Here is a 25,680-nt window from a genome sequence, read left to right on the forward strand (position 1 = left end):
AGACAGTATTGTCCTAAAACTGCAATCACTTTGGATTCCAGAAACAACAGAGCACCACAGAACAGACCAGCCCCAGATGAAGGCAAGGCTGCCCCCTAGAGCAGGAGTGATCATCAGGTAGGAACCAGATGGACTGCTCCCCTCAGGGAACAGAAGCAGTGACCTTTTGTGAAATGGTAGGTATTGAACCCAGGGCCTCATGCATGCTAGGCATCACTCTACAACTGAGCAACTTCTGGGTGTTCCTGGAGATTGCCATGTTATTTTACCACCGGAACAGCAGCTGTACCTGAATCTGACTGCCAACAGCTCTGAAATCACTTCTGAGTGCCACCAGAACTGCCTCAGCTGCTTCAGCCAAATGTAGTTTTTAACTAAGTTTCTGTCATTCTATTTACCAATAAAGGGAAAGGAGTCAGATATTGGGGTGAAAATCCAACCAGAGAGGTCAAGAAGCAGCCAGCTGACCTTCCTCCCTAGCTGGTGACCCAGCAAGAAAGAGCTTTTCTTCTGCCGTCCCAAACCAAAAAAGACCCTCCCTACTACTTCCTTTGCATTTTCTGGACTCCTTCTAACTCTCTATGGCTACTTCCTGTCAACCATTTGCTGGCTCTGCCTCTTGACCCAAGGTTTTATTTAATTAATGCAGACTCGGGGTTCACAGTGTGATTAAATTTCCCACAACACTGCCATCCACGTGGTTTTTTGAGAAAAGGCAGGGTTTTTGTCCATTGACCTGGAACTTGTCCATTAGGCTAGGTTGGCCGGTCAGTAAGATCAGGGATCCTCCTGTCTCCGCTCCCCAGTGCTGGGACTGTAAGCGTGTGCCACCACACTCAACTTTGTACCTGGTTTGAGGTCAAACAGATTCCTATGCTTGTGAGTTTTATTGACTGAGCTCTCTCCCAGCCCATTACAGCTCCTTATTGAGAGCTGGGGGGAAAGCTCAACTCACAGAGTATTTGCCTATTCTACTGGAAGCCCTGGGTTTGATCTGCAACACAGCCTAAAGCCCACCACGTGGTCCACACCTCCGATCCCAGCACTCTGGGGGCAGAGGTAGGTAGGTCTCCTCCAGTGCAAAGCCACCGTGGTATACACAGTGAGTCAGTTAGAGCTATGCAGTGAGACCCTGTCTCAAAACAAAATAACAAACACAAAAATCAACAATGCCAGCAAGGTAACTCAGCTGGTTAAGGCTCCTGCTGTAGGGTAAAGGGGCCAGTAAGAGAAAACCCTGGCCCTGGGACCAGAACCAAAGAAACACACCCTACTCCTAACCAATTCAGGAGTTGAAAACCAGCCAATCCCAGAGCATGAAACCAGCCAATCCCTGAGCACAAAATCCAATCTCTGAGCTTGTCCCAAGGTCAAGAATTGAAATCCTACCAATGCCCACCCTGAAAAATCTCCAAAGCCCTGTACTTGTTCATTTTGGGGCTGCCCCTTTGCTACCCTGGCAGAGGCAGCCACTCTTTTAGATTCCTCCCTCCCGATAAATCTCTTGATTAAAGTTTGTGGTACCAACTCTCTTTCTCTGGAGCTGAGCAGGGATGTAACAACTTTCTTTTTTATTTATTTATCATGTATACAGTGTTCTGCCTGCATAGATTGCACTGCTGGCCAGCAGAGCGCGCCAGATCTCATTACAGATGGTTGTGAGCCACCATGTGATAGCTGGGAATTGAACTCAGGACCTCTGGAAGAGCAGCTGGTGCTCTTAACCTCTGAGTCATCTCTCCAGCTCCAAGATGTAATAACTTTCGCTGAAGTAGAGCAGAGCTGTAACGCTCTTGTCAGATCTGAGCAGAACTGCTACATTTCTGTCCATGAAACTCCTCAGAGCTATAACAGCTCTCACCAGCATGGAGCAGGAGCAGAGTAAAATTCTTAACACTTTGGCTGGGAAACTTTCTTTTGCTGGAGCAAAGTGTTATTATCCTCTGGGGAAGCTAAGCAGAGCTGTAACATTTCTCCAGAGCAGAGCTGATCTGTGACAACCTCACTGGGGTTTCAAACTCTCTGCTGGAGCAGAGTCATTAGACTTGCATAGGGAAACCTTTCCAGGACCCAGGACTGTGACACTTTGCTGGGGAAACTATCCCCTAGAGGAACAGAGCTGTAGGCAAACCTTGGCTTCCGAATGCCAGGATACCTTTCCCTTCAGAGCTGCACCACTTACACTTGCTGCCAAGCTTGACAACCTGAGTGGGATCTACAGGATCTCCGCCAAGAGAGAAACAGCTCCCGTAAGTTGTTCTTTGAGCTCCAGATATTCACTGTGGCATGAACACATTAGACATGCATTTACACAAATGCTCACAAGATAAATAAATATAAAACAAACAAAGTAACTTTAAATCCTTCTTATCTAACCACCTTGAAAGATCAGAACTGAGATAAAGATGAACCAGAGCACACCTTAATCAGGACAGCTTTCTGTTTCTGGGGTGTTTGCTTGTTTCATTCACTGTGTAACCTAGGCTGGCCTTGAACTCAGTGTTCCTCTGCCTCAGCCTCTCAAATGCTAGGATTACAGACATCCTTCACCAGGCCCAGCTTAATTCTGCATACCTCTTGCCTCCACTCAAACTCTTCCTCTAAACCTAAAACTCACAGCAAACTTGAAGCCACTGGACCTTCCCATCTGCTCCTCATCATCCTGCATAGTCTCGTCCTCAGGTTCCCCCTTTGCTTGTCCCCCTGATTAGTGTGTTGCAGGAGCGATCAAGCCTACCCTGTAGCCAACACCTCTACCCTAAAGCTCCGGTTATAGTCCTAACATTAATAAACCGAGCACCAACCTTACAGCAAATGAACTTTCTTTCTTTACTTTTTTTTTTTTTGTTTAGATTTATTTTATCTGAGTACTTTGCCCATATGTATGTTTACAAATGTGTGCCTGGTGCCCGTGGAGGTCAGAAGAGGGCATCAGATATCCTGGAACTGGAATTAGGGATGGTTGTGAGCCACCACGTGGGTGCTGGGAACTGAATCTGGGTCCTCTGCAAGAACAGGTGCTCTGGACATGGTGGCCCAGCACTCAGGAGAAAGAGGCAGGAGGATCTCTGAGTTTGAGGCTAGCCTGGTCTACAGAGCCAGTTTCAGGACAGTCAGAGTTACAAAGAAAGCCTGCTTCCGAGGGGAAAACAGCAACATGTACTCTAAACTGCATAGCTGTCTCTCCAGCCATCTTTCTTTTTCTTTTCTTTTCTTCTTCTTCTTCTTTTTTTTTTAGGCAGGGTTTCACTGTGTATCTCAGGCTACCCTGAACACACAGTTCACCACAAACTCCCCTGCCCCCACTGTTAATATTCTGATTCTCCCCTTGAAATCCCACCCCTTGGCACCACCCTGCGTCCTGACATAAAAGCCTCATTCTAAGGAAAAACTCCTCCCCTTCCTTTCTCCTGCTTTTCCTTCACGGAGGTGTGTCCCCCTTGACCTCTCTCTCTCTCTCTCTCTCTCTCTCTCTCTCTCTCTCTCTCCCTCCCTCCCTCTCCCTCTCTCTTTTCCCCTCTTTCCTAGCTTTCCCTTCATTTCTCTATTATGATGAACTAACTCTCCACGTGGCTGCATCATCTGGGTCGTGAATCACTGGCCGCCTCTGCTGCCACACCCACATGGCATGCATCTGCCCAGCATGTTTCTCTGCGTATGCTCACTCAAATCCATAGCCCATAGCCTTTGTGACAACGGTCCATTGACTATCTTGAGCTGTTCATTAGTCCTTGCTGACTCTCTGGGATGCTGGAAGTCAGACTCATCTCATTTCGCTTGCTGGTACCACGGGTCTTTTGGGCTCATACCTTCAGCCCCTGTCCCTATGTGATGATATATGGAGAGGGCCTGTGTCCTCTCAATTCCATGACCCATAGCCTTTGTGACAACGGTCCATTGGCTGTTATCGTTGGCTCTCTATGGCCGTCGGGGAAGCTGGAGGTCAGTCCACTGAGCCTTATACCTCATTGTGGAAAAATGCACCTATGGTCCTCCTGCCCCCACCACTGCTGCTGACCCATGGCATGGGTTCACTCACCTGGAGCTGCTTGCACCATACCACAGCCCAGGGTGGGTCCCTTGGTCCCTTTCTTCTCCTGCCCAGCTGCACTGATACTTCTCTGTCTAATAGACATAGTCTATTTCCTATGTCTGAATGGAAATGTATGATTGATATGGCCATCTATATTTTTTCTGACTGACTTTTAAATGCTTCAATTTATCTGTTCCCTTTTTTTTTTTTTTTTTTTTTTTTTTTTTTGGTATTTCAAGACAGGGTTTCTCTGTGTAGCTTTGCGCCTTTTCTGGAACTCCCTTTGTAGACCAGGCTGGCCTCAAACTCACAGAGATCCACCTGCCTCTGCCTCCCGAGTGCTGGGATTAAAGGCATGCACCACCGCCGCTCAGCCCTGTGCAAATTCATAACACCCACCACAACCCCTGGCACCAAGTACAGGGATTCTATAATCTACCTTGTACCACAATGCCTACCTCACAACGTAACTCCTGGGGTACACACTCTTAACCCTCCTGGGGTACACACCCTTAACCGGTACCTAAACCACAGCACCTCACTGTGTCAATTAGTTTTTGCATCATAACAAACTACCCTAAAACTTAGTGACTTGGAACAAGTTTGTGTCTCGTGATCGTACAACGCTTTTGGTTTGGACTAACTTAGCTGGGGCTGAGGCTGAACGAGCTAAAAGTCTCATCCACACTTTTCGTGGCAGAGCAGTCTGAGGAAGCCTCGGTTGGCATCATTAATGGCTGCTCCATCTAGTCTCTCCTCTTCCAGCAGGTGTCTTCACAAAGACAGAAGGGTTTGAGAGATCAGCAGGAGAGAGCACTCCATACCCCAGGGCTAGGGCTTGAACCTAGGCCTCCCCACCATGCTAGGCAAGCATACTACATGCCCAGCTCCACAAGCCCTTTCAAGTCTTTTATGGTTTAGCTAATGGAGAACAAGGCACCTGGCTACACTCACTGAAAAGTGAGAAACAGACCCCCACTCATATGAGCAAAAAAATCAGTAGCCCTCCATTATACAAATGATAAAAGGGATGAGAAAGAAGTCAGAGAAACATCACCCTTTACAATAGCCACAAATAATATAAAATACCTTGGGATAACACTAACTGAACAAGTGAAGGACCTGTTTGATAAGAACTTTAAGTCTCTAAAGAAAGAAATTGAAGAAGATATCAGAAAATGGAAGGATCTCCCATGCTCATGGATAGGTAGGATTAAAAAGTAAAAACGGCAATCTTACCAAAAGCAATCTACAGATTCAATGCAATCCCCATCAAAATCCCAACACAATTCTTCACAGACTTGGAAAGAACAATACTCAACTTCATATGGAAAAACAAAAGACCTAAGATAGCTAAAAGAATCCTGTATGATAAAGCAACCTCTGGAGGCATCACCATCCCTGACCTCAAGCTCTACTATAGAGCTATAGTAATAAAAACAGCTTGGTACTGGCATAAAAAACCGACATACAGACCAATGGAATAGAATTTAAGACCCTGACATTAATCCACGCACATATGAACACCTGATTTTCGACAAAGAAGACAAAATTGTACCATGGAAAAAAGAAAGCATCTTTAACAAATGGTGCTGGCATAACTGGATGTCAACATGCAGAAGATTGCAAATAGATCCCTATCTGTTGCCATGCACAAAACTCAAGCCCAAGTGGATCAAAGACCTCAACATAAATCCAGTTACACTGAACTTGACAGAAGAGAAAGTAGGAAGTACTCCTTTTTTTTTTTTTTTTTTTTTTTTTTTTTTTTTTTTTTGGTTTGTTTTTGCAAGACAAGGTTTCTCTGTGTAGCCCTGGCTGGCCTGGAACTCACTCTGTAGCCCAGGCTGGCCTCGAACTCACAGAGATCCGCCTGGCTCTGCCTCCCAAGTGCTGGGATTAAAGGCATGTGCCATTACCACCTGTGGGAGCCCGTTCTCAGGTTCCTCGTGGCTTTACCCAGCAGGTCCTCATAGAGGATGATTAGACCACGGGCCTAAGTGCAGGTGTGTGGGATGGTCTGCACTTGGCTGTGCTGGGGGAGGAGGTCTTTTGTTCCACCCCTTGGCATCTCTATAGAAACCCTGGGGCAGAGACAGTCAGGGCCCGTTGGAATAGGTTCCAGGCCCTCTCGAGGCTATCCTTTATTTTCTATCTGTTTATCTCCGTGATATTATATTCTCCGCAATAAATCCTTCTATCTAATATTTCCTGCTACTCGCACTCAAGAAAACTCTGGGGAACTGTGGGGGTGGTTGGGTAAATGCCCCACAGAATGGCACCCGAACAGGGACTAAAGAAAAAAGAAAAAAAAGGGGACTAAAGAAAAAAAGGGGGGGACTAAAAAAAGGGGGACTAAAGACAAATGAACAGGGACTAAAGACAAAGTAATAGGGACTAAAGATAAAGGAAAATAATAGTTTTATTGCAGAGTTTTTGGCGAAAGTGCTGAGTGAGCCCTGCCAGTGGATGAGGCATGCCGGTGTTATGGAATATATATACTTTTTATATATATTGAGAGGCAGGGGTTTTATCCTCGAGAGAAAAGGAAAGCGGACTGGAAGGATGTCCGATGCTGCAGCGAAATTCTCTTCTGTCAAAATTTTCTATCTTCTATCCCTTTCTCAATTTCTATCTGTGAAAAAGTATAAGGCATAGGATAGTAATATAGTGTAGGAAAAACTTAGAAGTGTAAGATTGTGTAGGAAAAAATAAGTAAGGCAACTAGACAGAAAAACTCTTCAATTTTCTAACTTTGGGGGCTATGAATGCAAACTGGGGGGAAAACTTTCTTTGGGCTTTACGGGTAGTAAAAAAGCTCTTTGAGCTTATGGGGAAGAAAAAGTTTCCTAAGGAAGCTTTTGTCCTGGGGACAGCTGAAATGCAAAGTCCAAGCGGCAGGAGAAAGTGATTTCTCCCTGAGGCAAAAATGGGGGTGTAAAAAACCAAAGTTTAAAGTTGGGAAGTTTTGGGAAAAGTAGGTCTTTCTCCTGGGGAAAAAAATCTCAAACTATAAAACTTTTCTTGGAAAATTTTGGAAAAATCTCTCTAAAAAGCTTTAATCTTTCTCAAAAGCTCTCAAAACTTAAAAACTAAAGCCTTTAACTTTCTCAAAAGGGCAAGAATTAGAATCACCTGAAGATATTAGTATGGGGACCACCTGTGATTAGCTCTAAGGGAAAACAGCAAACCTCTTAAGACAGCAAAACCTCTCTAAGTTCTCTTTCAAGCTTTAACAATCCTCCCTGCAATGCAGGAGGCAGGGACAAGTTCCTAAAAACCTCTTCTAAGCTCTGTCTCTTCAAGCCAGTAAAAGACAGTGGGTCAGAGTCCCCTGAGGGAAACGCTTGGGAGAGTGTGGGTAAAGAGCTACAGAGAGCCCAAAAGGGCAGGAAACTTTACCTGAGAAAAGCAAAAAAGCCAAGCTTTTCAGTTACAGCCGAGCTGAGGCATCAAGGGTTTTGTTTCTGAGTGAGCATTTCAGAATGAAAGGGTGCTCCTAATTGTCCTAATGCAAAGATTCCCTGAAGCATTGTATCCTCGCTTTTGAGCAAAAACCCAGAGGCGAATGGCCAGCGTCTCTGAGTTGGAGTGCATTTCGGGGATACTAGGGTTCCTGCAGTGGTAAACTTCCTGGAGCACAGAGCTGAGGCAGGAAGGTGCAGGACCCAGGGGAAGATTGCCAATGAACAAACAAAACTAAAGCCAGTGGGAACAGCACAGTTGCCTGCTTTCCTACAAGTCCCGGGTTGACAGGTCCACAGCTAAAAAAAAAGAAATCTGAGAAAAAAGCTTTTCTATCAGAGTAAGGACCTTTCTGGGAAAACAGTAAAGCTGAACTGTGTCTGAAGCAGTTGTGCTGCAGAGTCAGAATGCTGTCTGGGGAAAGAGCCTAGCCAGGGCAGAACAGAACTATCCAGGAGTAAAGCTTTCTTTTCTGTCAGAGAAAGCATCTCTTTGAGAAAAGCTCTGTTTCAACTAACTCCCTGAGATGAGGGAGTGTAGCCCTGAGGGGTGATTGCCTCTGGCATAAGCTCTGTCCTTGAGCACCCAGACAAACACAACCCACTGGGGGACTGGGCCAGGTGAAAGCCTAATGAAACAAAACGCCTGTTCTAATGGGAGTTTAAAAATGGCAAAAACCTCCCTTGTTAGATTTTCAGTCTGTACGCAAACCACACAGACCCCGAAAACAAAAGGACAAAAAGCCCCTACCTTCAGTAACAGAGAAAGCCACCACTGTAGTGTTGGAAACTGTTTCTGGGGTAGAGGGGATAAACTGAGACCAAACTGGAAACTGTCTGGGAAAAAGACTCCGAAGAAACAGAAGGGACATAATCCTCCCCAGAAAATACATGACCTGTGAAAAGCTGCTAGAATTTGAGGCAGATTTGGGGGGAGAAAAAAAGCCCCTACTTCCAAAGGCAGCTAGCAGAGGTACAGATCCGTAGACAGATACCTGAAGCTCTGCATCTGCGGGGGAAGGAACAAGCAAAATGAGAATAAAATTAGTGGGAGAAAATCTCTCTGAAAGAGCTATGGAAAAGCTGTTGTACATGATCTTGTTTTTCACTGACTGGCTAAGACAAACACAAGCCCCTAGGAAAGTTGCTGTCAGAAATGCCAGCCTCAATGCTGGCTAATGAGGCAAGTGTAGTTCTGATTTGGGGGCCAGTGTCAAATGAAGGAGAGACACCTGTTAAAGCCAGCTGAGGAGAGACCAGAACCCTCCCAATGTCCCATAATTGAAAATGTAAAATGCTTGTTCAAATCTCCCGTTGCAAAAGCAAAAAACTTTGTTCAAACCTCCCGGGCAAGAATTTGTAAGCAAGTCTGGTAAAAGAGAACCAGTTGACTCTCAGACCCGAAAAGAACTATGGGAAATGACTGATGAGAAATTATATAAGGAAAATGATATACGGGACTGATATTATTATGGACTGATATAAGAGAAATGCATTCTGGGAAAGGTAGTTTTTCTGCTAAAGATGGTGACATTGCCCTGAAACACTTTTGTCAGCTCGAAAATGCGTTCATGGTAAACTTAATATACAGCTTTTAAAAAAATAAGGAGGAAAATCGTCTAAGAGTTTAAGTGTCAGTTCCATTGGAAAAATTGAAAGGATATGGAACTAGGTGCTTCATGGTTTGGGGCTCCCTTGGTAAAATGCCTTATTTACCCTAATAGCTGTGCAAATTTGTACGGTAGTTGGATGACAAGAAGCTACCTTTAAGAGCAAACAAGCCACTTTAAAATCCTTAAGAAAACAAGGGAAAGCAGTTTATACACTGAACATTGTCTTAAATATGAAGAAACTTATGTTGAAATTAAAAAAGTTCTTTGCCTTTTGAACAAACTGCCTGCAATGAGTGATTCCTTTGCAAATCTAATTAAGGGGATAAGAAACAGGCATTCAAAAAGAAATGACTGCTTTATAGATGGGAAACAAACTTCAAAAATCTAGCTGTTTTACAAGAGAGTTGCTGAAAGTTCCTTATAAAAGATCAATGCTAAATATTACAGCTGCTAATAACATCAGGAGTTAAAGCTAATAAAGTGAAAATACTAAATACAATTCGGAGCTGTGCCACTTGTGGCTTTACTAGCTCCTTTAGAAAAATACTTTATATCACCTAATAGCTGTGCAGTATTTGGCGAAGAGCTTTACAGCAGCTAAAGACGATAATTTTACCCTCAGCGTGAAGTGAAGATTTTCGGTAGAACAAACCAAAAGTACTGCTGTAATAGAAATGTTTGTCTGAATTGAAGCACTTAGGGGACTATTATGAATTTGGGTGAAGTGACAGCCTCTAGTTAAAAACCGGTTACCGCTGACAGTGCATCTCTGCCGGTTCCGGAACGGCTGAGAGAACTGGCAACTTTGGAGTGTGGCTTCGTCCCGAGAATGTTACAGTCCCCTAGCAACAACTATCACAATTCTATAACAACACTCGCTAAATCCCAGTGCTTTATAGCAAAGCTAACTATAAACTCCAAACTTTAGAAATGATGTACGTACTTTCTGTCTAGTTAAGAGAATCTTTCTAATAGAGATAGTGATAATAATTAAGAGTACGAAGTAGAAAAAGATGAAAATAAGATATGTGAGTTTGTAAAAATTCTCTTGTTAGATCTCTGTTAAGAAATCTTTAGGTGTTTGCTAAGTTAAATATATGCTAATGGTAGCCCTAAATAAGTTTGTAAAATAGATCTATAGAGTTCCTTTAAGAATATAAGCTTGCAAGAAGAATCTAAGGTAGTCCTAAGATATGTAGTAATAAGCTTGTAAGAAGTAAAGATGCTAGTTGTAAATGTAAGTTTAAATAAGAAATAAGATGGAATGAACATAAAAAATACATAAGAAGTAATAAGAAATATATTTGCTAAAGTAGTTCTATAGTTTCCTTAAGGAGTATAAATAAGTAGATATTAATACGTTGTATGTGAGTTTGTAAAAAAGTGTAAATGTTGAATGTGAGTCTAAATGCTTTGCAAGGCAAAAAATGTTATATGTGAGTTTGTGAAAAAGTGTAAATGTTAAGTGTGAGTCTATTAATGTATATGGTGAAAGAACCTGAGACACAGAAGGTAGTGTCCTAGCAGACTGCAAAGTAGGCAGTCTGAGCAGTTTTCAAAAGTTCCAGAAGCCACTAAGAAGCAAGAAGGGCAGACGCCAGAGCCAGCACAACAAGGCATCCGCAGCTGAGATCCGTGGAAAATCGACGCAACACAGAAAAACCTGAGCTAACATCAAAAACGGTGCGGTTTAGAATACTACTGTACCTAAAAAGGTCTCTGGCTTGAGAATAAGTTCAGAGACGCTTGTTTGAACAAAAATTGTTAACTGCAAAAAGTTTTGGTTGAAAAACGTCTCTTCATATTTGGAAGTGAAAGCCTAATACCAGAATTTATTTGTTTGAACTTTTTGAACTTAAAATGAGATAAAACTACAAAAAGATTTTGGTTATGGATTTCTTCATATTTGGAAGGTTCGTACCAGAATTTATCATTTGAATTTTGGGACTTAAGAAATGAAATAAACAATAGAGATTTCATTGCAATGGGACAATTTTGAGTTTACTTATAGTAATGACGTAGGAACTGTTTTCTGGAATTGGGTTAAAAATGGAACTGTTTAAATGAAGAAATTTATTGTTTCTACCTAGAATCAAGATGCAGTTTTGTGTATGTGTATATGCTGGTGATTCATGCATTCTGTGTTAAAAATGCAATTGTTTTGTGGAACTGTTTATGTAAAAATGGAATTACATACAGAACTGGTTTTGTGTTACAAATGGAACTGTTTAAATTGAAAAGTTTGGGTTTTCTAACTAGGCTTGAGATTTTGCTTAAATTATAAAGAAAAGGGGGAGAGTTAATATTCCTTAATCTAATTTCAAAAGTTGTTTGAGGGATTAATGTCATGTTTTTGTTAGTAAGAAATGCAAATGGGGTATATTAAGAGACTACTTTTAAAGTGTAAAGAGTTTTATTAAGAAACTGCTTTTGGGGGGCTGGAGAGATGGCTCAGAGGTTAAGAACACTGGCTGTTCTTCCAGAGGTCCTGAGTTCAATTCCCAGCAACCACATGGTGGCTCACAACCATTTTTTTTTTTTTTTTTTTTTGGTTTTTCGAGACAGGGTTTCTCTGTGTAGCTTTGCGCCTTTCCTGGAACTCACTTGGTAGCCCAGGCTGGCCTCGAACTCACAGAGATCCGCCTGTCTCTGCCTCCCGAGTGCTGGGATTAAAGGCGTGCGCCACCACCGCCCGGCTCACAACCATTTGTAACAAGATCTAGTGCCCTCTCCTGGCATGCAGGCATACATGGAGGCAGAATGTTGTACACATAATAAATAAATAAGTCTCTTAAAAAAAAAAAAAAGAAAAGAAACTGCTTTTGGATGTTTTGCTAAGTTTTGATTGAGAAGATTGCTTTTCAATATGGGTTTGTAGGAATTGTATGAGTTTGAGTTCTTCTAACTAGGTTTTAGATTTTGTTTAAAAAATTATAAAGAAAAGGAGTTACGAGGTTGAATTATGTTTGCAGAAATTATATTTACCCTATTGATATTAATGCACCCTGGTTTTGTGGAGTTAAGGAATATTTAAGTTTGATGTGAATACATCGAAGTTTTTCCTATGTTCTGTTAGCAAGAAAATTCAAATGATTAAGAGTTAAAGTTGTAAGACGGAGAAAATTGTTAACTATATATAGCACCATATATGCTAATTCAAATGGTTCTGTTAAGAGTTTGCTTTGAGTTGTAAGATTGAGAGAATTGTGACTATGTATAGCAATATTTATGTTAACCTGTTAATGGTAATGATGAAGCTAAGGGATTCTTTAAGTTTGTAGTCGCCTTAAGAGGTTTTGGCTTAGAAAGGGCTTGAGTCAGCTAAGACTGCTGTAGTCACCTTGGACCTAATTCAAAAGAGAAATGCCATCTATATCATCCTCTACTCCCATACTGGGAGGTGTAACAGCTATGGAGATTGCTGTAAGCCATTAATAGTTATTTTTTTTTTATATATATTAAGAAAGGGGGACCTGTGGGAGCCCGTTCTAGGGTTCCTCGTGGCTTTACCCAGCAGGTCCGCAAAGAGGATGATTAGACCACGGGCCTAAGTGGAGGTGTGTGGGATGGTCTGCACTTGGCTGTGCTGGGGGAGGAGGTCTTTTGCTTCACCCCTTGGCGTCTCTATAAAAACCCTGGGGCAGAGACAGTCAGGGCCCGTTGGAATAGGTTCCAGGCCCTCTCGAGGCTATCCTTTATTTTCTATCTGTTTATCTCCGCGATATTATATTCTCCGCAATAAATCCTTCTATCTAATATTTCCTGCTGCTCGCACTCAAGAAAACTCTGGGGAACTGTGGGGGTAGTTGGGTAAATGCCCCACAACCACCCGGCCAGAAAGTACTCTTGAACGCATTGGCACAGGAGATCACTTCCTAAATATAACACCAGCAGCACAGACACTGAGAACAACAATTAATAAATGGGACCTCTTGAAACTGAGAAGCTTTGGTAGGGCAAAAGACATGGACAATAAGACAAAAAGACAGCCTACAGAATGGGAAAAGACCTTCACCAACCACACATCTGACAGAGGACTGATCTCCAAATTATATAAAGAACTCAAGAAACTAGACATCAAAATACTGAACAATCCAATTAAAAAATGGGCTAAAGCGCTAAACAGATAATTCTCAAAAGAAGAATCTCAAATGGCTGAAACACATTTAAAGAAATGCTCAACATCCTTAGTCATCAGAGAAATGCAAATCAAAACGACTCTGAGATACCACCTTACACCTGTCAAAATGTCTATGATCAAAAACACTAATGACAGTCTATGTTGGAGAGGATTCGGAGCAAAGGGAACACTCCTCCACTGTTGGTGGGAGTGCAAACTTGTACAACCACTGTGGAAATCAGAATGGTGGTTTCTCAGGAAATTGGGAGTCGATCTACCTCAAGACCCAGCCATACCACTCTTAGGCATATACCCAAGGAATGCTCAATCATACCACAAGGATACATGCTCAACTATGTTCATAGCAGCATTATTCGTAATAGCCAGAACCTGGAAACAACCTAGATGCCCGTCAACTGAAGAATGGATTAAGAAAATGTGGTACATATACACAATGGAGTACTACTCAGCAGAGAAAAACAATGACAGCATGAAATTTGCAGGCAAATGGATGGAACTAGAAAATATCATCCTGAGTGAGGTAACCCAAATCCAGAAGGACAAACATGGTATGTACTCACTCATAACTAGATACTAGATATAAAGCAAAGAACAATCAGACTGCAACCCACAGAACCAGGGAGGCTACCTAGCAGGGGGGACCCTAGGATGACTGTGGCTTATAATAAGTTTTGGTTTTACTCAATCACTGGGCAAGCCTCAGTGAAACATTTCACTGCTAGGATAAGAATTTGTACTGTATCAAGCTGATAACAGAAAAAAATTAAATAAATAAATAAATGAAAAAAAAAGAAATAAACCTAAAAGAACTACAAGACATGTGATATATATTTTACCTGTTCAAGCACATAACAAAAATCATCTTTGACTGACTTGCGTACAATGCACAGTCTATTCTTGTATTAATACAAATATATACATTACCTTAAAGAGTTTATGTGTTTTTTAGCTGGGCGGTGGTGGCGCACGCCTTTAATCCCAGCACTTAGGAGGCAGAGCCAGGCGGATCTCTGTGAGTTCGAGGCCAGCCTGGGCTACCAAGTGAGTTCCAGGAAAGGTGCAAAGCTACACAGAGAAACCCTGTCTCGAAAAAAAAAAAAAAAAAAAAAAAAGAGTTTATGTGTTTTCAGAGCAAGGAGACCAGACATCAACAAAAATGGATGGCCCATGTGATCCAGCATCCAGAACAGTTTCAAGGCTGCTGACTGAGATGACCCAGCCTCACAGAATACTCCATCGAAGACCTAACAATTACTTAGATTTTTCATAAGGTTTATCTAAAGATTACCAGTGCCCCCAAACAACAGGAAATAGTATAGAGAACGACTCCCACATTCCCAAAAGATGGGTTATGGATATTTACTATCATTTAAGGGAGGCTGGTTACAAGATGTTATTGGTTATAGTTTAAAAAAAAAAAAAGATAAACAAAAGAGTTAAATTCAGAGATCTCTTTCTAAAAGAAAAAAGGGGGCATATGCTATATATGGAATAACAGGAAAGAAGGGTAGATTATTGAAGCTAATCCAAAAATAGCTATTAATCTCAAACTATTTTACATTGGTATGGATTTTACTTTATTGATACAAATTTAAAGTTATTTCTGTTATACTGTATGTATGTTTCTATTTTTGTTTGGGGTATTGTGTTTATGCAGCTCATTTAAAAATGTAATGTGGGGCCGGGCGGTGGTGGCGCACGCCTTTAATCCCAGCACTCGGGAGGCAGAGCCAGGCGGATCTCTGTGAGTTCGAGGCCGGCCTGGGCTACCAAGTGAGTTCCAGGAAAGGCGCAAAGCTACACAGAGAAACCCTGTCTCGAAAAAGACAAAACAAAAAAAAAAAAAAAAAAATGTAATGTGGGGGCTGGAGAGATGGCTCAAAGGTTAAGATCACTGGCTGCTCTTTCAGAGGTCCTGAGTTCAATTCCCAGCAACCACATAGTGGCTCACAACCATCTGTGATGAGATCTGGTGCCCTCTTCTGGCCTGCAGGGACACATGCAGGCAGAACACTGTACATAATAAACAAATGCATCTTTAAAAAAGTGAATAAATAAATAAAAATGTAATGTATTATAAAGAAATTACAGATTAGCACTCATCTATAATAGTTAAAAATTATAGTCAGGTATGTTTTCAAGGTCATACATAGATATATTTAGATAGGTTAAATAGGCTTCAAAAACTCCAAAAACATATAAAATTTGGCATTTAATATGTTTAATATCCTAGGCTTTTCATGACAGTAAATTTATTTATTATGTATACCATGTCTTTTAATTATGTTTACAGTGCTTTGTCTGCATATATCCCTGCAGGCCAGAAGAGGGCACCTGATCTCATTACAGATGGTTGTGAGCCACCATGTGGTTACTGGGAATTGAACTCAGGACCTCTGGAAGAGGAGCCAGTGCTCTTAACCTCTGAGCCATCTCTCCAGCCCCCACTACTTGAGGTTTTAATTGATGCTTAAAATTCAAAACACCATGAGGCAGAAGGACCGGGCCAGCCTGGGCTACAAAGAGAGTTTGAAATCCCAAACAGAGCTACATAAACCGTGTCTCAAAGAACAAAAAAATAAGCCAGATGGTGGTGCCACACAGCTTTAATCCCAGGAAGAGGCAAGCAGATCTCTGAGTTTGAGGCCAGCCAGGTCTACAGAGTGAGTTCCAGGACAGCCAGGGAAACACAGAGAGGCCCTGTCTCAAAAACACAAGCAACAACAAAAAACAAACAAACAAACAAACAAAAACTTAAAATGTTGAAACAGAGCCAACTGCCAAGTATAATATAGCATGTGTGTTTCTTGGTGGTAGGTTTTTGTTTTGGATTTTGTTTTAGGTGTGGGATGACGCTGTAGCTCAGCAGTAGGGCACACACTTAATATTCCTAAGGAGCTGGGGCCAATACCCAGCACCACCAAACACTGCTTGGAAAGTGTAATACTGTATCAAGTATGAACTAAGCATTTAGCTTACCAAGTCCCTCCCCTTTCCTAAAATAGAGCATGAACTCAGGTCCTCATGCAAACTACAAGCATTCTACCACCGAGCTACATCCCTGGCCTTTGTTAATCCTTTACTTCCTACGGATTCCATACAATTTGAAAAACTTCCAAAAGCAGACCTTCTCAGTTGCCCTGAAACCAAAGAAAAACTGGGAAGATGGCTTAGCTGGTAGAAGCCCCTGCTGCGGGACCCTGACGACTCGAGTTTAACCCCAGAACCCACATAAAAAGCTGAATGTAGCTGGGGTGGTGGGGTGGCAGTGGCCTCGGCAGGAGAGGAGGCCACCTTTAATCCTAGCACATGGAGGCAGAGTCAGGTGGATCTCTGTGAGTTCAAGGACAGCCTTGTCTACACAGCTAGTTCCAGGGCTACACAGAGAAACCTCATGCTCCCCAACCCACCTCAAATAAAGAAATGTGTTGTTCAAGTTCCAAGGGAGGAAAATGTAATGTTGGAATGAAAGTCTTGCCCAGGACATCTGATTTGATGTTGATGTCAAATACACTACAGTTAACCACTTCTCCAAGAAGTTGGGACTTGAGTATTTCCAGGACCTAGTAGGACACCCAGCACATAGTAGGGAGCATCCAACATCTGGCTTTGGTTTTTGTTTTTTTATGCTCTTTGTTTAAGTGTGTGTGTGTGTGTGTGTGTGTGTGTGTGTGTGTGTTTCAGATCCTCTTGGAGCTGGAGTCACAGGTGCTTAGGGCCTGCTAGACATTAATTAGTGCTGGGACTCGAACACAGTGCCTCTGCAAGAGCATTGTGTGTTTTTAACTACTGACCCATCTCTCCATCCCCCAACAATTGTCAAATGAAATGTCCCAAATAACCAAAATCCACAGGATGGAGGTAAACTCCAGTCAGCTCCTTCCAGCATGGTCCTGGGACACTTTCTCCCTCAGTCTCCAATGTAAAATGGAGAGAGATACCAGCACTTCCTTCTTCATGGGTCTTGTCAGGAGCACAGCTGACTCACCCTAAGTAAATGCTCGTCTCCTGATCCTTCCCTGTCACCAGGCTTTTCTGACCACTTACAGAGCCTGCTCCTGACTGTTTGCAGACAGGATCTCACGTAGCTGGCCTCAAACTCACAATTCAGCAAAAATGACCTGACCTGCTGGAATTACTACAGACACACACCGCCACACTGGTTTTTGAAATGCATGTAGAAATTAACATGTATTCAGTGCAGTTTATGGGACAATAATGTCTCTCTGAGTTGGTAGGGTATGTTGAGGGGAGCTATCGCTTTTCAGGGGCTAGAAGAGATAGATGTTGGTTTCCCCAGGACCACACTGGCCAGCACCAAGCAGTAGAAACAGGAAAATAGCACACAGCATGGATTAAGATGGTAGATCTAGAAGCAAAACTCTAGCTTTTCATAAATGAAGGAAAAACGAAGTTTGCCAAACATCTGCCAGCCTTAAATTCATTGGCATCATTCATGTTGATTGAGCCCGTTAAATGACCCCAGCTTCTGCCTTCCCCCTGAAGTCCTCAGCAGTGGGCAAAGGTACACGAGAGATCTGCCTTCCCCTCACTTCCTGCATCTTTTGTGGAACCTGTGCTTAAAAAAAAAAAAAAAAATCCCGGTATGTGCATAGTAGGCAAGGGCCATACCACTGAGCAACACCTCCTCAGCCCATTTTAAAGTTGTGAGACAGGGTCTCCCCATCTAGCCTCCCAGGTAGTTGGGACTGAGCCCAAGGCTTCTGGAGTGTCAGGCAGCCCACAACCAACTGAGCTTCATCTCCCTTAACTGCATTTGCATTTGGAAAAAAAAAACGGAGAAAATAACCTTGGACCTGAATTTATAGAAATGCGCTTCCCCCTGCCTCCCCAGTGTTGGGATTAAGGCGCGTGCCACCATCGCCCGGCCACAACACTCTTTCTAATCCTTCTATGTAATTTGTAAAAACGAATCGAACACGTCCAAGGACATTTTTTCCCGCGTTCATTATTAAGTCAACCTTCCAGCATCTTCGGCGTGCGGTGCTGTGGTGCAGGCTCACTGAGGTACAGCTGAGCACCTCACTCCAGACCCCAACATTCTGAAACCCTTGCGTCTGCGAAGGTGGCAATGGAACTCTCTGAAAAGGACTCAGGGACCAAGGCTCCTGAACTTGCCTGAGCCCGCATCCGACCCTAGATCCCAGAACTCAGTCAGATAGGCGCCTAGTCTCTGCTCAGGGCTTCAGGGCTTCCAGCTGTGCGCCCGGCACCCCCAAGGCACCACCCCACGCTCAGACCTGCCCTCGGCGTGTTTTTGACCGTGGAACAGCCTCCAGGTCGGGTTTTCCCACGGGAAACCCGGTCCCCTGTTTGCACCGGAGCAGCAGCAGAGACAGGGGTGAGTGCGGGGGTCTCCATCCAAGGTTGCACGCTCAGTAACCGCGGAGGCTGCTGCCACCCACGCGAGGACTCCCGGGGCTCCGCCCGCCACCTGCCCTCTGCCGGCGCACTGCCGCCCCCGCACCGGTTGCTCCCCAGCATCGTGCGCTCCTGTTTCTCAGGCCGGGGACACTTACTAGCTGGAAGTCATCGCGGATTGCTCTGGCCACCTCTCTGCCGACTGCACAGCTGGTTGTGTCCCAACCCGAGAGCTGCGGGGACCGTGCCCGCCCACATCCCACAGCCCCCGCCCAGGAGCTGGATCTTGCCTGGCGTCCACGCTGCGCTCCAATAATTTAGTCATTGTTCGGGTTGGTCCATTGTGACTGTGCGCGCCAGGGTCTCAGCCCCGGGAACTGCGGTGGTCCCTGCGGCCACCACCGCCCCAGCCTTTCCTACTAGAAGAGTTGCGAGCTCAGCTCCTCATAAACTCCGACATCCCCAAAGACAGTTCTGAGGCTCGCTTTTCAGATGAAGATATTGAGGCAAGGTGGGGGTAACCAAACTGTAAGTAGAGTTACCCGGCCTTAACCCACTTTGGGTGTATTTTATTTCCCTGGGGTTCAGTGCTAAGAATGCAAGCCACCTCTGCTCTACCCGCAGGCCAGTCCACGGCACCTCCTTGGTGGGCACGTCTTTCTGAGGGAAATTAAATGGATTCGGCATTTCCCCCAAACTCCAGGATAGACTAGAACGGGGTGAAGTTGGGCGAAGCCCCAGTGCTTTTCCCTAGAAGCAAAAGGCGTCCCTAGTCTTGTGTTCTCGCTCCAGGGTCGTCCTCCCGGATGCGGGGCGGGTTCTCGCACAGAGTGGTTAACCTGGGTGCACACGGGTCGATAGTTGCGCAACGCGGCTCCCGCTTCTCTCGAAATTGGTCCTTTTTCTCCGCCTCCCTGGGTCATCAAGCATTTCTGTCCACTCTGCCCCACTCCTAGATCTCCCTGTAACCTCCGCCCCTACCTGTCCTTCCACAGTTCTCCCTAACTCGACCTTTGCCTTACCTCCACCTTCCCCTGACAAGACCCAGGAAAGTAAAGCTGCAACCTAGTCCAATCCCCCTGACAAGGACTTAACTCGCCACAATATGCCTTTGTGCTTGGTTTAAAAAAAAAAAAAAAAAGAATTTCACACGAAATTGTTCCGCATTTGCATTTGTGAAAGCCTTTTCGAAAGGCGTTGGGGGTGGTTTTCGAGGGGCCCTTCTCGAATGGGATTGTACTGTTTTGTTCTGACCCAGCCAAATTGCATGCCAAAGGCTAGTTTCACTTAGACAGGATCGCGTGGGATCCCCTGTGAACACGCGGTGTGTATGCATTTCATCATACCATGCTGCGTCGCAAAAAGGAAGTAAGGTTAAAAACAAAGTAATCCCAAATACGCAACCAGTTAGGAACAATACAGTTATAAATACGCAAAAACAGGTGCCTGTGGTGGAGCATAACTTGTAACCCCAGCGCTTGGACTGTAGAGGCAGGAGGATCAGAATTCAAGGTCACTCTTAGTTACATGTGAATATACAACCTACAGAGTGGGGAGGGGAGGGGTGTGTGTGTGTGTATGCCAGCTGTACACCTGACAGGGGATTCCCGTAGAATATACAAATAACTCAAAAAACGAACGAAGTCATTTTCCCCCTAGTTCCAACTCCATCATAGGTTTTGGCTTTTTTGGTTGTTTGCCCCTTTTCGTGGTGGATATGAATTCAACTGTCTGGCTATGGACAGGGCAGGTATCAGGCCAGGACAATCGGCTGTGTGTGGTGCCTGTTAGCAAGCCAAAAGTGCATGCTGGCCCCCAGGCTTCCTCAGTTTCACAACTGCCTGTGGTTCTTTTCAGTTTTTCTCACTCCACCCCCTACTCTAAACTTCTCCTGTGCGTAGGTAGTGCATGGGCTTCCCTCCCCTACCTTCTCAGTTCCTTATAACCCTGCCGTTTTGGCTACGCACACTCTTGGTTTTTCTCTTTTTGTCTTCCTCTCTTGGCCCCTTCTCTATTTCTCCTTTCTCTCCGTGGCCCTCACTCACCCACCGAGGCCAGTCTGCTGGCCGGCTGGCCATACTTGCTCTCGGTGCTCTGGACTCTTCCAAGTGCCTCTGGCTGTACGCTCCCTCCCCTCAACCCTACCTTGGAGAGAGAGAGCTTGTCCTCACTTTATATATCTGATGCCCAAACCTCCCGGCGGCGGGGGCATAAATAAACCTCTTGCCGAGCGGCCGGGCCTCCTAACCTAACCGGCAGCTGATTTGACTCGCCTAAAGTAAATATGGACCATTTGTTTCTGCTGGCTTCTGTCATCCACTGTGTTTGACTCCAAATTCTAGAGTGCGCCTCTTGGACCGCTATCTGCCTGCTACCTTCTGGGCAGCGATTCCGGGCATCAACTCTCAGTCTCTGTCTCCAGGAGCCCTGCTACGCCCCTCTCCTGCCCTGGGAACCTGTCACGTGGAAAGATTCTGTCACTCCCTCCACCAGCTCTCTCCTGGGCTCCTGGGTGTCACCCTGGAGCTGCCTGCTTGGTCTCTGTTGGCTTGTGGGAGCCCTGCTCTTATTGCAAAAGCCACACAGGTGTGTTAGGATGCTCCTTTCACCCTCCTGGTCCCGCATCGAGTAGAAAGGGTCCCCTCTCCTCTGTGATTTGGGACGTTTCTATCTGGCAAGTCTCTCAGCCTGCTTGAGGATGCCCCAAATTGAAATTCCTATCACCAGGACACTTCTCTCTCCCCCTCCCCCTCTTCTACTCCCCACCGGGACTCAGCTCCACCCTGGGGCTTCCTTCCTTCCCCTAGGCCTGCTTGCCCTGTCTCTTCCTTGCGCCCACCTGGACCTCTACAGTATTGGAATTCTCCCTCTGGTGAAATTCCTGTTTGTGACCCTTGTCCCTCTTGTGTCTCAGCTCCCTTTGGAATTGGAGCCTTCCCTCTGGAGGAGTTCCGTGTGCAAACCTTTCTCTTTTCATCCTCGGACTCGGTGATTACATTAAAGCCACAATGTCTTACCACTAATGGCTCGAACTCCATACAGATCCATGGCCGCAAAATGACACACCCAGTTTTCAAATTCTACAGATCAACAGCTTCTGCCCACTGCACAAGCAAATGATCCCAAAAGTCTCCAGTGCTCAGCTTTTTCTACTTCCCCCTCCCTCACCTCCCTCCCTCCCTCCTTCCCTCCCTCCCTCTTCCTTTCTTCTTCCTTCCTTCCTTCCTTCCTTCCTTCCTTCCTTTCTTTCTTTCTTTCTTTCTTTCTTTCTTGTTTTTCAAGACAGGGTTTCTCTGTGTAGCCCTGGCTGTCCTGGAACTCACTCTGTAGACCAGGCTGGCCTTGAACTCAGAGACACCAGACTGTCTCTGCTTCCCAAGTGCTGGGATTAAAAGCATGGGCCACTACCCCATGTACTTAAACTCTTAAAAAACCTTTTATCTCTATACTTTCTTTGCTCTCTGCTCCCAGAAAGAAATCTCGTAAGGCTATTGTGTAAACTCTTTATCTCAGGATTTGTAAATTCACTGGGTATGGTTTAAAGATCTGTAAAATCTGTAACAAAAGTTAACTTAAAAGTTATAACAAACTGGGCGCACGCCTTTAATCCCAGCACTTGGGAGACAGAGGCAAGTGGATCTCTGTGAGTTCGAGGCCATCCTGCAGAGCTAGTACCAGGATGGCCAGGGCTATTACATGAGAAACCTGTCTCAAAAAACAAACAAAAAAGTTGTAACAAGCCTGCAGGCACAGTGGTCCATGCCTTCAGGGAGGCAGAGGCAGGCAGATCTCTAAGTCAGCGGTCAGCCTGGTGTGCAAAGTGAGTTCCAGAACAGCCAAGACTACAAAGAGGAACCCTGCCTCAAAAAAAAGTAACAAAAGGTTGATAGTTAACAAATCTCTATATAAGGTAATCTTAATTTACTACAACAAACTATATATAGCTTGGATTCAATTCTTGTTTCGGAAAATAGATGTTTTTAAATAGCAACCGTGGGGCTTGCCTCCATCTTGGCTGACGACCTCTTCATAGTGGAAGCAACCATATGGCTGCCAGCCACCTTTACTAAAGCTAAAAGAGAGAACATACCATGTAACTCCACCACCATCTTGACTAAGATGACCACAAGGTAGAAACCAACTAAAGCAGCACTCATAACATTTCGTAGTCCTTCCGAGCCCTCTGCTTATCCTTGCCTCTCCTTTTAGACTAAGGAGACAGCGGGTCTCCAAGGTTTTGGATTAGGATGGATTTTGTATGATGATTTTTGTCCTTAGAGTAAAAATTTTAGATAAGGAACAGCATATGTTTGATGGATAAGGTTTTTTGATAAATACGGCTTATAAATTCCTAAGGTTATAAAGGCCTACTCAGAGTAGCAAAAGCTGACTGTCTTAGTCATCATGCTGTTGCTATGAAGAGACACCACGACCACGACAACTCTTATAAAGAAAAACATTGAGGGCTGGAGAGATGGCTCAGAGGTTAAGAGCACTGGCTGTTCTTCCAGAGGTCCTGAGTTCAATTCCCAGCAACCACATGGTGGCTCACAACCATCTGTAATGAGATCTGGTGCCCTCTTCTGGCCTGCAGGCATATATGCTGTATACATAATAAATAAATAAATTAAAAAAAACTGTTTAAAAAAAAGAAAAAGTGCCTTACAGGTTCAGAGGTTTAATCCATTATCATCATGGTGGGAAGCATGGCAGCATGCGGGCAGACAAGGTGCTGGAGAAGGGCCTGAGAGCTCTAAATCTGGATCTACAGGCCGCAGGAGAGAAAGAGAGAGCCACTGGACCTGGCTTGGGCTTCTGAACCCTCAAAGCCCACTCACAGTGACACACTTCCTCCAACAAGGCCACACCTACTCCAAATAGTGCCACTCCCTGGTGACCAAGCATTCAAATCTGTGAGCCTATGGGGGCCGTTCTCATTGAAACCACCACACTGACTTAGAGATGTATGTCTAACCACATCTGTCTTTGCTAACTGTTCAACACCAGGCTTCTAGAAAAGTTTAGTGACTACGTATGTTTGATAAATAAGGTATGTTTGATAAACACAGTTTATAAGATCTGTTCAAGCTCACAAAATCCAACTTGAAGATATATGTCTAACCTCTTGGTCTTTGCTAACTTTGTTAAGCTTTAGCTATTGGATAAACTGAGTCATACCAGAAACTGAATAGGGTTCTCAAAAGAGATACAAATGACCAATAGAGTTTTTCTGCATTTTATTTTCTTCTTATCTGTGTATGCATGTTCACATGATGTGTGTATGGGAGAGGTATTGAAGGACAACTTTTCGGAGTTGGGTCTCTCCTTCCAGTTTTCGGGGGCTCTAGGGCCGAATTCAGGTTGTCAGGTTGTATAAAGAACCTTAACCTGCTGAGTCACTTCACTGGCCCTCGATAACTATTTTTTTTAAAAGTATTGAACATCCCTAGCCATCAGGGAAATGCAAATTACCTTGAGGTTCTGTCTCACCGCAGCTGGACCGGCTATCATCAAAAAATCAATGACAATAAACGCTGGCCAAGAAGTGGGTGTAAGGAATCCTGACACACTGGTGCTGGGTGTGTAAACTGCAGCCATGGAAATCAGTGTGAAAGTTCCTGAAAATGAGAAACAGCAGAGCATGGTGACACACGCCTTTAATCCCAGCATTGGAGAGGCAGAGGCAGGTGGCACTCTGTGAGATGGAGGCCAGGCTGGAGAGGCAGAGGCAGGTGGCACTCTGTGAGATGGAGGCCAGGCTGGAGAGGCAGAAACAGGTGGCACTCTGTGAGATGGAGGCTAGTCTGGTTTACATACCACGTTCCAGGCCAGCCAGTGATATACAGTGAGACCTGGTCTTAAAAAATAAAATAAAAGAGAGAGAGAGCTAGAAATAGATTTCTGTTTGACCCAACTGTACCACTCCTGAGCACATGCCCAAAGGACTCTCTATCCCACCACAGAGACGCTTATACATCCATGTTCATTGCCATTCTATTCACAATAGCTAGGAAATGGAACCAGCCCAAGTGTCCATCCACTGATGAATAGACAGTGAGAATATGGAACATATATACAATGGGATTTTTTGTTTTGTTTTTTGAGACAGGGTTTCTCTGTGTAGCTTTTGGAGCCTGTCCTGAAACTCACTATGTAGACCAGGCTGGCTTCGAACTCACAGAGATTCATCTGCCTCTGCCTCCCGAGTGCTGGGATTAAAGGCAGAGTGCTGGGATTAAAGGCATGTGCTACCACCGCCCGGCATACAATGGGATTTTATTAAGCTATAAAGAAAAATGACATCATGAAATTTTTAGTTAAGTGGATAGAACTGGAAAATAATTATGCTAAGTGAGGTGACCTAGACCCAAAAGATAAATGTGTCCAATGAGAATGCTAACTTCTCATTTTCATATATGTGTATTTCTGTGGGAGTGAGTGTAGAGGCCAAAAAAAAAAAAAAAAAAAAAAAAAGAGAGGAAGGCTCCTGAGAGGGTAAGATGTGCTGACTAGATTTACATCAACTCTGCAAGTTAGAGTCATTTGAGAGACGGGACTCCCAAATAAGAAAATGCCGCCGGGCGGTGGTGGCGCATGCCTTTAATCCCAGCACTTGGGAGGCAGAGGCAGGTGAATCTTTGTGAGTTCAAGGCCAGCCTGGGCTACAGCCTGAGTTCCAGGAAAGGCGCAAAGCTACACAGAGAAACCCTGTCTCGAAAAAAACAAAACAAAAAAAAAAAAAAAAAGAAAATGCCTCCATAGGACTGGGCTGTAGGCAGGCATATAGAGCACTTTCTTTATTAGTGATCAATGGGGGAGGGCCCCGCCCATTGTGGCCATGGGTTGGTGGTCCTGGGTTCTATAAGAAAGCAGACTGAACAAGCCATGGAGAGCAAGCCGTTAGGAAGCATTCCTCTATGGCCTCTGCATCAGCTCCTGTCTCCAGTTCCTGCCCTGTTTATGAGTTCCTTCGTTGACTTCCCTCAGCGACGACTGCTATCCAGAAGTGTAAACTGAAATAAACCCTTTCTTAGTTAGGGTTTCTAT

General features: G+C 44.4%; 1 protein-coding gene across 1 annotated transcript in view; it reads right to left on the bottom strand.

Moving 5' to 3' along the window:
* B4galnt2 (beta-1,4-N-acetyl-galactosaminyltransferase 2) overlaps positions 1-18,876 on the bottom strand; it is an 82,803-nt gene extending 63,927 nt beyond the window's left edge. Inside the window, exon 1 of the mRNA XM_059271603.1 lies at positions 18,792-18,876. Coding sequence (XP_059127586.1) covers positions 18,792-18,805 — 14 coding nt within the window. The 5' untranslated portion in view covers positions 18,806-18,876. The remainder of the gene's footprint in view (positions 1-18,791) is intronic.
* Between the last annotated feature and the right edge of the window lie 6,804 nt (positions 18,877-25,680).

The sequence above is a fragment of the Peromyscus eremicus genome, chromosome 8a (genome assembly GCF_949786415.1).
Source record: "Peromyscus eremicus chromosome 8a, PerEre_H2_v1, whole genome shotgun sequence".
Taxonomy (NCBI): domain Eukaryota; kingdom Metazoa; phylum Chordata; class Mammalia; order Rodentia; family Cricetidae; genus Peromyscus; species Peromyscus eremicus.